General features: G+C 27.6%; 1 protein-coding gene across 1 annotated transcript; it reads right to left on the bottom strand.

Moving 5' to 3' along the window:
- Positions 1 to 3,340: 3,340 nt before the first annotated feature.
- LOC129983972 (uncharacterized) lies at positions 3,341 to 9,199 on the bottom strand. The gene is made up of 3 exons (XM_056093704.1): positions 9,019 to 9,199; positions 6,022 to 6,204; positions 3,341 to 3,691 (listed from the first exon to the last, which is right to left on the bottom strand). The coding sequence occupies exons 1-3, from the start codon at positions 9,197 to 9,199 to the stop codon at positions 3,411 to 3,413; spliced, it is 645 nt and encodes a 214-aa protein (XP_055949679.1). The 3' UTR covers positions 3,341 to 3,410.
- Positions 9,200 to 14,218: the final 5,019 nt, after the last annotated feature.

Here is a 14,218-nt window from a genome sequence, read left to right as displayed (position 1 = left end):
TAGGATTGGTCCATTTTTTGCGAAAATCTTACACAGTGCTAGTTCGCTGCACCGTATCAGGCACTAGTTACACTAAAACTTTAGAAAGTAATGTGATCCCTGCTTTGCAAGACAGAAACTGCCTCGATTCAACAATATTCATGCAGATGGAGCACCACCTCACATTGCTCATTGTGTTACACAACTGCTTCACCGAGCTTTTAATGAGGATCGTATAGTTAGCAGATGTTTCTAAAATCCGTGGCCACTTCGTTCACCTGATCTGAATCCTTGAGATTTCCAGTTGTGGGGATACTTAAAAGATCGCGTCTAGAAAAACAAATTTAACTCTGTTGTTGCTTTAAAAAGCATCATTACTAGACATGTCCTAGAAATTCAGCAGGAAACATTAGATGCTATTTTGGATCACGCTGTCTTACATCTACAGCATTTGATAGGATTTGAATGATTCCATATTGAACAAATTACGCATTTCATATTTTAACAAAGAAAAATGTTATAATTACAATGTATAAAATATTGTCATTTAAAAGCGCCACCTATGATAAAAGAACTATTTTTATTGTGCAATTCATTTCTCCATGTTGTAAATATAACATACACCAAATTTCTTCAACATTCTCCAAGTAGTTTTTCTTTTACAGGCCTTCAAACACCTGCAATTTAATCATAATCACCCTGTATTTATATGCCAAATTTTAGAGCTTTAGTTCAAACGGCGTACTTCTAGGGTGTCAACAAATACGCATACAGAGATACAAATACGTAACAAACCCACAACACACTATTAGTAAAAATAGAAATATACACTTTTTAATAAATTAAAAATATTAAGATCTTTTTTTCTTACCAAAATTGCTCTCTGTTGTCACTGACTCATCTGGAGGAGTAGTCAGTCCTGTGGTTAGTAAGAAAAGGAGAAGTGAATTCGCCGCCATGTTTATCAGTTGGAAACCCTTCTTCTGAAATGTTGTTGCTTATATAATTTTCGGAACCTTAACCTTAGTGTCGATTCTACTGAAGCAGAGTATAAGGTATGATTCTTTAAACATGATCCGATGCTGAGTTTTGCGCGTTTGAGTTTCTTAATTTGCTGACATACTGTCGGCAGTTGATAACATTTGTTATTATATCTGATTCAAAAATAATTTATCTATTACAGAAACTGTTAGCAAATTTTTGGAAGGATTTTAGATTAATATAAAACGCGGGTTTTCGCAAAAATTTTGGATGTTCTATCTCTCCTGAACTTTGAATGCTGTATTCGATTACCATAAATTGAGACAACTTTGCAGCATTTCTTTCTATTGAACAGCATTATAAACCAACAAATATGCTTCCAAACTAAAATAAACTTTTCGTCTATAAATCAATTTAATGACAATTATTTTTCTTTGGCTTCGTTCTGTCTGCCTGTCTGTCTGCGGACATCACAACTCAAAAAACTTTGAGCTAGATTGGTGAATTTTAGTATACGGTCTTTACACCAAATTTGTATATTTCTATTAAATTTAGAAAGAAATGACTCGCAGGCTCTAGAAAGAAATGATTATGTCTGCCAATCCAAATACAAGTGAACACTGTAACTAAAAAAGCGTAAAGAGCTAGTTGAATGAAATTTGGTACACAAATTTAGCATCAAAAATGTTAATTCTAATCAAATCTTGAATCAAATTTGTCCCGAGTATTATCGTCTGTCGGTCTGTGTTTTCGCATGCATATTAACGCGAAAACTCAAGAAAGATGCCACATAAGTTAATAAAATTTGATACATTGAGTTTGTTTGAGGTTTTATGGCGCAAGAGCCATGATGTTGACCATGCTAAGCCAAACAATGGGTAAAATTATATCATTTAAAACAGTAATCGAAGGGAATATGAGAAGCTAAAAGGTTAACAAGGTTTAAATCAATGAATAAAACTTTATGGACTTTAAAAAAGCAAAAATTTGGACATAAGGTGTCTTATCAAGCAGGGAAGATAATGAAAGGCAAGACTTTTGAAAAAACTGTAAACGCTGAGCATTGAAATTTGGGCATTCTGATAAAATATGTTGAACAGACATTTGACAATGGCATCGCGAACACGGTGGTGGTTGTTCACCTAACAACAAATGAATATGGGTGAATCGAGTGTGTCCAATTCGTAATCGTGTTAAGACAGTATCCGCTTTTCTGTTCGCTAATGAGGGCCAGGGTTGCACATGGGGTTTGATAACATGAAGTTTGTTGTTTGTCTCATACCTCATTTGATACATACCACAGATATTTGGTAAATTTAAAATACAAAATCTTATCCATTTTTTAATAAATTTATCAAAAGAGCATGCATGTAAATGTGAAAATGATGTCACAATGACTTAAATTAATACAATTCGGTTTGTTTTAACTGCAATTGAAAATTTGTGTAAAATTTTGTTTAGAATCGATAGAAAATAAACGCCTAAAATATATATTATATTTCCTGAGACTTATGTATTTACAGCATGCCACGAAATTAAGATTGAAAAAAATCACTTGAGATACCACGTTAATATATCTTTCGAAGTTTTTCGTAGCCATTTTGTCTCCAATGGCATGCGATTAATTTACAAATGTCGGTTTTGCTTAATGTAATACGAATCATATAAATTTGCAAGTGGGATATTGAAAATAAAATTCTGAGCAGTCTTGAAGTTCACAATTTTATGCAGTGGGTGGGGAATGAAATCTTTATTTTAAATGCGAGGAAGCTTTCAGGAGAAACACTTTCTCTGTTTTCGATAATAAGCACTTTAACGGACATAGAGATAGTAATGAGGATTTATTAATATTGCTTCCATTCTATAATATTTAAAATACAGGCTTTTGCAAATCTTTGAAAATAGCGTGCAGTAGTATTATTTAAATTTATTTTATGATCCAGTTGTTTTAATTCATGATTGTAAATAACATACATAATTTTCAATAGGAATGCTCCATTTGTCTTATTTGAACATTCTCATCAAATATACATTATTCTGTGTTCTTAGTAAAATTTGTTAAACAGTTTTAAAATCGAATGGCAACAAGAAATTGATGTTTTCTATTTGTAATAAAAAAAAACCGTAAGAAAAAAATTATGAAGATAAATAGCCAGAAATAAAACTATGAAAATAATCGATTTAATTTCATAGTTCTTCTATTGTAGTTGTGTGGAAAGTTATTCATACTTATGGATGAAATTGAATCAACTCACAGTAGTAAGAATTACTATGGCAAAAAAATGGTAAATCAATATGGTAAAAAATGGTAAATCAATATGGTAAAAAATTGTAAATCAGTATGTTATGGTATAAAAAGTAACACATCTTTAATCCATATTCAAGTAATCACTTTTAATTACAGCATCATTTGATGATATTAAGTAGAGGACATTATTGTTTTCTAATTTCTAGGAATGAATGATGAATTGCACGTCATTCCTTTCAGACGGACTTGCTTCTGAGTGTTTTCTTCTTGAATTAATGAGAAACCATGGCTCAAGAGAATCAGTGGTGTTGCACTTTCTTGGGGGAATACAGTTTCGTAGCGGACCTCGCACAAAGCCTTCCTTGCAGAAGCATCCCTTGACACAATCCTCGGGACAGTCTATATAATCGTTTGAATTCTCTTCACATGTTTGCTCACATCCTTGCTTGCATTCCAGGTAAACTTCATTCGATCCACATTTTTCTAAAAAATGATACGCAATATTTTAATATGCGTAAGTATTTCACAATTTTCTTCATATGTTTGGTAAGGCTGCAGTTAAAAAGGTGCAGATATTTGCTGTACGCCTTTTTAACTGCAGCTTCGTATTTCGTATCTTTATACAGAATGTTAGAAAAATTTCTATCAAGGATAATAAAGAGTGTTAAAATAAGCCCCCTCTTTTTTTATTATTATTATTATGTGAGGACATGATGTTGTTTTGGGCTTTTTTGAAGCTTCAAAATAAGCGGGTAGAAAATAAAGGGCATGGATCGTAAGAAGTTATCGCCAGAAGAAGCAAAAAGAAAAGAAAAAAAACGGGAATCAATGCGAAACATTGTGGAGAGTTATCAAAAGGTGTGTAAATATATATTTTTTTTAATTTTCAATTTTTCTAGCTGGCGAAAAATATTTCGGAGCTCAAAGGATTTTGAGATGAAAAAAAAAAAGCCATCGCTTTTTTAAAAGTTGATGATTACACAACACAAAAGTAACGTGATCATCATCAAATCCTTTTAACAGGATCATCAAACCCTTTTAAACCGGATTTTTGCAAAAAAAAAAAAAAAAAGCAGGCCTTGAGAAAAAGTTTTGAAATTTGAACAATTTTGAGATGTAAAAAAAACCCATCGTTTTTCTAAATATTGACGCATACGTAATCTGAAAGTCACATAATTGTTTCAAACCGGTTTAAACTGGTTTTTCAAGAAAAAAATTTCTGATAATGAGATGATACCACGTAACTTAAAAAAATAATAATGTTCTCACATGATAACATGAAATTTGCAATAGCAGATTTCATTTCTTTTTAATAATGTGTATCCCTAAATGGTGCATTTAAGCACTGGTGATAAAGAAATTGTACTAATTGGAAAATAAGTGGTCAGTATACTTTTTATAAAATTTATAAATTCATTGAAAATTTAATAAAATCTCAGACTAATTTTAACCATGTAGACCATTTCTCAAATATTTCTGAAAATTATTTTCAGAAATTGGCGAAAGAAGGGGAAATAATTTTTCTGATTAGAATAAATTCATTATATGGGTAGATAAGCTTAATTAGAAGAGGGAAAATCTTCATTAAAGATGACTACGTTAAAAAGTAGACTTTCTTTTGCAAACATATGAATCTTTTTATTTAATATTCTTACATTTTTATCCGTTTGCTTTATAAAATCGTCTGAATTTGTTTCTAAATCTATCTTTTAGGAAGTTACATTGAATTTTATATTCGCATTTATACACATTTTAAGTTTTTGCATCTTTAAAAGCGATTTTCTCAAAAAAAATTTTGATAAAATTTTCTAACGAAAAACCGCATAAATTAAAATATAATTCTTATGTATATTTTTTTCAAATTTAGTGAAATAATTTTTCAATATTTTCTGCAGTTAATGAAAAGAATAAATAATCCATTCATTTAGAAATATTTTATAGTTATTTTAATGTTTCGCAATGCAAAAAAAAAAAATTGAAAATTTCATTTTATTTATCACTCGAACCCCAATATTTAAAAAACGGAAAGATACACAGTTTAGTTTTTAGTTCAGAAACTAGATAATATATTTCTTAGGTTATCTACCAAATGTTAGGCAAATCATTTGATAAATCTCTAAACAACAAAATTTTTGCTCTTTATTTATTTTTAACCAAAAAAAGGCCCTTTTTTCGTTCTTTTTTTTTAAAACCTCTTGTCAATTTTTATTATTATTTAGTTGATATATTTATTTATTTTAGTTGATATATTTTGGTTTGTACAGATGCCTTTTTTTTTTTTTCAATCTTTTTTTTTCAAAAATTTAAAATAATTTTTTAATTTAATTTAATTTTTAGAGCGGTTTTCAAAAAATTCTTCCCTAACGTAGTGACATACCTTAATTTCATAATTTAAATATGAAAGGATAAAGGTTATTATTGAAAGAGAGTAAGAATTCCATTATACTTTTTAACGGAACTCTACACAAAAAATTGGTATAAAAATAGCAAATTTCTTTTGTATGGATTTCAAAACATGGGAAAACGAATGGCACATAAAAAAATTAATAAGACAAAAAATTTATTTTAATTGTCACCCTCTGTATTCAAATGGCATCTTTTTATTATTATTTATCTGAAAATAATTAGTTTTTAAAATTACTTCAAATTTCTAAAACATTCTGCTTTTAAAGTTTCTGAGCAAATAAGTTTCAAAACACAAGAAAAATATCACGTTAAAGTTATCATCAGAAATTATTCTTCTGAAATCTAATGATTCATTAACATGTTAGTCCGTTAAGAATTTCAGAAATTTCAAAAACAATAAGTCTTACTCTCGATGTTTTCCGTGTCACTGCATTTTGCATCAGTTGCAAATCGACACCTGAGAGCAACATTGTCGAATTTCATGAAGCGAGGACAACCTCTTATGTGAGCTTTGTAATTTCTGCACGTGATGTATCGCGTACAGTCTCCAGGATAGGGCAAGTGTACATCTCGTTCTGGACAGACAATATCTGGAAATAAAGAACATGTTAAATGCATCACTTTAAATGATAAATTCTTTTTACTTATTCCATGCACAAATTATTTCAAATAAAAAAATTTTACAATTTATTTTTATAAGGCATTTTATTACAGTTCAGTATGGTCATAATCGTATTTTTCACCTCAAAAATGTCATATTGCTTTCTTGAATTATAAGTACAATACTTTGAGTGGTCTGCTCAGAACTGCCTCGCATACTCTTTAATAAAGTTGTTATTCCAAAGAACTATTACATGACTTATGAATTAACCTTTGACGTTCATTTAGCATTTTTACTGAATCTACCATGTGATCTTTGGCGAGGTATTTGACAATTATTCCTTGGAATGCGATTAATAGCATCCGAAAATCGAATTTATATTTTAGTCGTATTTTTTCTCAATCGCTTGAAGCAAAAATTTGACACATAAGAATTACATTTGTTGTCACAAAGTCTCATACCAAATTTGATATACTTAAGTCACTGCATTGTTCAGTCATCGCATTTACACGCTTCTGACAAACGGTCAACTCTTTGTTAGATTTTTCTCAAAATTTGACAAACTCAACAGATTTGGTCAAATGATTATATACGAAATTTAATCTGTCTAGATCAAACTGGTTTTGAGCTATCTTTTTCAAGAATAAGCAGAAGAACAGATTTAAGTATGAACACAGGGTAGGGCATAATGCCGAAAAAATATTTTTTTGAACTCAAGGAATTCTAAAACGTAGAGATTCATTAAAACATCAAGTTCAAATTTTTTGGCAATAACAATATTTTCTCTATACTTCGCATACGAGAAACTAAAAATAGAAATAATTGTAATCGTAAAAAAAATCTTACATCCAAAGTTTAAAGAATATCCTGGTTTTGAAACTCCATAAGTCCCTACCATTTTTTTTTTATCATCAAATCTGTCTGCCAACTTCTATTATAGTGACCTTAATTCAAAGGCACAAAAGATTTACATGGTTGAAATTTAGCATGAAATTCTCATATCAAAATTGTAAATATTTATCAGTTTGAACGAAATACATTTACAATTGGTAGATGCGCTAGTGTGCATATGGACAAGATAGTTCAAAGATAGTAAGAGTGAGAAAGATTTTTTTTAATTTAGCTTCTAGTTTTGTCATTGTAAATATAGATAATTTTTTTTAATTCCCCCGAAGGATTTTCCATATATCTGTCTACTTATTCCCGTGCTTGTGAGCGGATAACTACAAAAATGACGATTTAAATAAATGAAATTTCTTTTATGATATTCTTGTACAAATTGTGGATCTTTATCGAATGTTGGGTCGAAACAAACGAGTGTAGAATACTCACTCACTTTTTGACATTCTATGGTTTAAAAAAACGGTAAACACTGTAATATACGATAAATTCGAATGAAAATATTCTAACTGATCGCATATCATTGAACGACGTTAGTGCTCATAATTCTCATTTTACAGAAAAGAAAATGGTGATCAGTTTCTGTACTTTGGATCACTTTTGGAAATATTTTGAAAGATTTATAAAACGCTTATTTTAAGAATTATAACTTCTTTAGAATTTACATTAAAAAGATAGTAGTAAAATGGAAGTGTGTGTGTGTGTGTGTGTGTGTGTGTGTGTGTGTGTGTGTGTGTGTGTGTGTGTGTGTGTGTGTGTGTGTGTGTGTGTGTGTGTGTGTGTGTGTGTGTGTGTGTGTGTGTGTGTGCGTGAGTGCGTGTGTGCGTAAAGATAAATATTTGTCCAATTTTGATGAAATTTAAAGCTAGTGATCTTCAAGATTTGAAGAAGGTCGCTATCAATTTCCCAAAGCTTAAAAATTAATTTAAATACAAGTTAATTCATAATTTAAATATTTATATTCCTTATTCATAATTTAAATATTTATATTCCTTATTCGTAATTTAAATATAAATTAATTCATAATTTAAATATTTATATTCCTTATTCGTAATTTAAATATAAATTAATTCATAATTTAAATATTTATATTCCTTATTCATAATTTAAATATAAGTTAATTAATAAGTTAAATAAGCAAGTTACCAAAGTTTTTCAGCTACATAATTTATCTCAAAAATTATATTTACACCATCTTAAAATACAAAAAAATTACCATTTTAGTAACACCAATTTCATTTGAGTGCAATATTTTCTCTAATTTTAGTATTTTTTTTTCACTCACATTCTATTGACATATTGTTATGACAAAAATCAAGTTAATTTCATAATTTTATCAAACAGTTCAATCACATACCTTTATCAAAGTTAAAATCAGGATTTTTTTAAAAAATTGCTTTATTTGGGAAGAATTCTAAAGTAGGTTTTCTGTTTTTATTTCGTTTTATACACACTTTTTAATTCAAGGGCGCAGTAATTTGTAATACACTATTCCATTAAATTCATATTTTTCAGTCTTATTAAGTAACAAGAAGAAATTTTAATTAAGTACATTATTTATTAATAGTTTAATGACTAGGAATGGAAACATTAAGAGTGAACAAGTTAAGCACCATACAAATAAAACCCGACCCTAATAAATAGTTTTAAAAACAAAAATTATACAAAAATTATTTTAATGTAAATCGTTAAAAATTCCAAAAACCACTGGATAAAAACCGAGGTTAAACATTAGTCTCTAATCCAAAGAGGCGAAAATAGTTGTTAGGCGGTTGATTAATCCAATCGAATCACTGAATTCCCACATAATTTCACAACACTATTTAAATACCAACGCAAAGAAAAACATAACTGATAAAAAAATAATTCGATCTTTGCTAAATTGAACATAAACATTGCTTACTGTTATCGACCGGAAAATGAGCCAGCAGATCATACAGTGATTTGGTTTCTTCGTATGTGTGCACTATTTCCTCCAACACCTCTACGATGGGATCTTCTTTTTCTGGCTCAAAAGTAAGCCTCCAAGCGACCATGAAAGCCAGTACAGTAGCTACCCGTAGAAGTTGTTGGACCGCTGGCATGGTTATAAAAATAACGGAACTCTCAAATCAGCTGATTTTATAAGGATAGAAATCTTTTATTTACTGACCCGTAATGCTGAACTCGTTCCAAAAATTTGAATCAACAGTTTTAAAAGTTTCTTTTGTTGAAAGAGTCTTTTTCTCTATTTTGCATCATAAAGTTTAAGTATTTTCATTGTGTTTACATATTTAAAGGAGGAAAGTTTACTAACAGTTTTTATAATATTTACTAACGATCACATGCAATCTGAGAATTCAAAGATTGAAAAAAAAATTATAAACTGTACAAGTGCTGTTTGAACCATCATGAGATATCTTACGTTTAAATTTGTATATTAAACATTATTTCAAAAAATCGAATAAAACACTTTGTGTCCTTTTGTATCCTTAAAGTTTGGAACACTTTTTTATTAAAAAAAAAACATAAATATATAAAATACGTAGAGGATTTTGAATGACAAGTTTACGAAAAATAACCATGCAAATTTATTAAGAATAACTTCAAATCTTCGTATTCTTTTTTTCAGTGCATGAAGTATTTTCTAACCTAAATGCATGATCTTTTAAAATTAAAAAAATACAAAAAATAACAATAAATATTGAAAGTCTAAAGAAATATTAAAAGTGTTGATTGGAGATCAATAAATGGTATTAGAAATGGTCACAAGAAAAGTTTTGAATTCTTAAGTAACTTTTGATCGAAATAAGATTAAATAAAAAAAAAATGAATTAATTTCATTAAAGAATACTCATAGGATTTTAGCTCTACAGCGCATTGAGTAAAATATTTTGAAAAAGTATTTCATAAAGTATTTCATTTTTTGAAATAATTATATTTAATACAAAATTGTTAATAGGATTTATTTAATAATTATGAGAGCAATCACAACAATATTTTTACAAAATAAAGCACACAGTGTTACTAACCTTAAAAACAGGTTAAAGGCTCTTTTACTAATCTTAAGAGTAATTATAGAAATATTTTCCATTGAATAATAAATATAGAGTTGCCAATCGTTAACAGTTTTGACTATCAAATTTAATAATTTATCACTGAAGGTAAATTCTAATGTAAAAATAATCTGAATAAAAACAATTTTTAAAAGTACAATTTTGTTAGTGAACTAAGAAAATCTTTTATTTTAACTATTTATTACCTTTTAAATTCGTTATTCAAATATTTTGATATTTTGAAATAAATATTTCTAAAATTCAGTGCTAAATTTTCATATGAGATGAAAATCTCAATAAAAATAATCGATAATAATTAAATTCTGAAAATATAAGTTTTGGAAAATATAAGAAAATATTATAATAAGAGAATTGTCATTGATACACCTAAGTGTATTCAAAAAATCAAAACTCTAGTAAGTCATAAAGTGAATGGAAAATTAATCAAGAGATTTCAAACATCAAACAAGTCAGGTTAAATGCATGCGATTAAAACGAGCGGGAGTTGTCTCTTCAAAACTTTCTAAAGTTCCAATAAATGATATATGTTTTATGTAATTTTTTGTTATAATAAAGTGATACCAAAAAATTGAGAAAAATGAATACCATCTGTTTCAACATGAATTTTTGAAGTCATACTTTATAATTTCTCTTTTTTTTTTTTTTTTTTTTTTTTGCGAAGTAATAAGTATAAATATAAAAACAAGTATAAGTATAAATATAAATAAGTAATAAGTATGAATATAAATATAAATAATAGCAATTAATTTGAATAATTCAGAATCAGGTTGAATACTTTTTGCCAATAAAGTAGTAATTAATATTGCAGCATTTTCTATTAATCTTATTTCACCCAACAGCAAGATAGAAATCTGTATGTCGAATTAATTATATGGGTAAAAGTAAAAAAAAGAAAGAGAGAGTATAGCATTTGCGTAAAGAACGAGAAATAAAAGTCACATAATAGTGCAAGATTTTGTAGACATAAGTCTTTGATGTTTGGGCAAAAAACTCATTATTAATGATGAAATTCATTTAAGCCTTACAAAAAGGGAAAAAAACTCATTATTAATGATGAAATTCCTTTGACCTTTACAACAAAATTTAGCTTTTAAAGAAGTATGAGGTGGTTTAAATTCCCCAAAACAAATGCTAAACAAAATCAAAAAGGAACTCTGTTTAATATGCTTACGCTTGGCACAAGTATATTGATATAATCAATGAGAATTGATTTATATTGATATATTCTTGGATATTAAATTATATTTGAATGAATTGTAGGGAAATTGATTTGTCATTAAAATGAAATTAGGTACTTAAAAGGGTTTCCAGTAAGAAAAAAAATGAAAACGATTTCTTGTTTAAAAAATTTCAGGAAGACAATTATTTTAACTACCATGATCGTCATAAAATATAAAAATTATTTTAAACTCTGAATTTATGAAAATACTTCCCTAGTCGATTTCTCTGGAATCAGTGGCAATTACATTGAAAGTTAATAGAAGTTAAAATAGAACGTGTAGTAAAAAATTTAATTTAGTAAACGTTCTTGAAAAAAAAATTTCAAAAAATTACTTGTTTCTTCCTACGAAAAAGGATTTCATTGAATCTGTGCCAAGAAACTCTAATAAATAAATATAATATATAATAAATGTTAAATATATAATAAATTTTTACAAAGTATTAATAATCAGCTATATAATTTTGATTATAATTTAAATTTTTATTTGGGTTAAAATGTTTTTTCAATTCAAATTTTATTCTTTGACTAATATAAATTTTATATTAAATTATTTGAGTTAAAATTAAGAAAGATATCTTTTGTGAAATTATTAGTACTCATATTTTATTATATTATATTATCAGAACAATACTTTTCTGCTTTTTTGATGCTGATATGATTACTATGGTAAACTTGACTTGAATATTCAATTCTCATAATTTTGTTATCATTTACAAACTTCATGTAATTTAAAATGTCTAAAGCCAAATAAATCATTTAAAATTGTTTATTTTGTAATCTTTACAAATGATCAAGTACTGAAAACTGTTCTTAATAATGCAGATAAAATGTTTAGAAGCCTTTGAACTGATGTAACATACTATCACACTGGAATTTCTTATTGGTTATCATAACCTGCATTTAATAGCATGCTAAAAAATATTTTTTCATTTCACATTTTTTAGTCTTTTTATGGAAATTTAGAATAATATTTTATAGTAATTCAGCAGGAAGTAGTACTGCAATTGAAGAATCAAAATGTATTTTAGTTATTCAATTAAATGATAATTAATTTCTGAAAATATTAATATGCTGCATCAAAAGAACACAAGAGTGCGAAACTTTAAAGTTAACAGTTAAACATTATACTACAGGAGGATATTTAAAGATTACACATTTCAAATTTTACACCTGAAGCATGTGAAGTTAAATAAAAGAGAATAAAATTCATTGTTTGTTTGTTTGTTTGTTTTTGTTTTTTCAGGAGCTGTAGTAATAATGATAAAACAAGAATTCCACATTTGTTTAGTATTGATTCATCTTTCACATGTTTATTAAGAATAATTATTATGCCATTTTCAGATTGCATTCAGATATTAATCATATGATTGATACTAAAACAAAATATAGAGCATCCTTGTACCATGAAAATATAGTTATTTTGAAGACTATGTAACAAAAGAACAAAAACAAAATTCTTTAAACAAAAAATTTACTTTGAGGACTTACGGACTTTAAGGACATAATTTTATTGTTATTTACTTAAAATTCTAATTGTAAAGATTTTAGCAATAATTTATTAAAAAGCTGAAAAGTTAATAAAAATTATTTAGCTTCTCCAAATAACTCTATTTCTGTTAGCAACTCTTCTGCATCGCTTGTAATCAATACTATACACCATTATGTGTATCACTTCTAATGTAATAAATAAAATTACTGATGTCTGCATATAAATATTTTACAACCGTAATAACTTTCAATTTTCTTGTAGAGAACTAAAAATGTTGCAAATTTATAAATTCAATTTTTTATCGACTTGCAAACTTAACAGAATAATTAATAACTTTATTCGTTTGCATACTATTTGTAAGTTGGAATTACATAAAGCAAAAATTGTTTACAGAATCGCAGCTCCTTTTTGAGTAGTAAGTACTTACTAGGAAAGGTTTCTTCAAATTTTAAGTACAAATTAATGAAATCAAAACTGCAACACTTTTACTAAATAGTTTGAATTTTTTTTTAAATTAGTCACCCTTTCCACGCTATTCTAAAATTCAAAATATAAGATTTCTATACTATTTTTGCTCTAATTTTATTAAATTCAAAAAGGATTTTTAAGTATAATTTGCTTTAATACTTCTCATTTTTCAAGTTATTGGATTTATGCTCACGTGCGTTGCACCTATATTCAATGCATTTTTTGATCTATTCAATCATTTAATTATCATTATTTAATTTAGAAAATTTTAAAGATAAATTATGGAAATAAAAACAAATATGGACTAATCAAGCCTTAAACATTATCATGCTCCAATATGCGGACTAAAGGTAGAAAATTAGGTAAATAGGAAAATAAAAAAAAATAAAAAATTTCAAACTTTTTTTTTAATGAAATTATTCTAAAATATTGATTTTGCAAATATATAGGACACTCATCGGAAATAAAAGATAACATATCTAGGGTGGTCCGAAATTATTGAGTGCATTTCATGTTTGAAGCAAAAAAGAACCAGGTAAAATACGTACAACATTTTAACAGCTTTTCACGGTAAAATTTTGACACATTAAATAACTTCCACATAAGCTGCATTTGTGGTACGCAAAATATCTAGCAGATATTCAATTTCATGCCATTTTACTGGCCGATTTTAGGTGGAAGTTAACAGAATACTTGAATTCAAAGACTCTTCACCTCTGCATCTATTTTCTTTTAGCACTCTTATAAAGCGGAGATGAAGAACCTTTAAATTACAGCACTCCATTAATTCCCACCTAAAATCAACTTGCAAAGTATTTGGCATGATAGTGAATAAGCTAGCTATTTTACGTGTCACAGATGAAACTTG

This window comes from Argiope bruennichi, chromosome 9, assembly GCF_947563725.1.
Source record: "Argiope bruennichi chromosome 9, qqArgBrue1.1, whole genome shotgun sequence".
In the NCBI taxonomy this organism is placed as follows: Eukaryota; Metazoa; Arthropoda; class Arachnida; order Araneae; family Araneidae; genus Argiope; species Argiope bruennichi.
The sequence above is the reverse complement of the archived record's forward strand: the minus strand, read 5'-3'. Positions and strand labels throughout refer to the sequence as shown.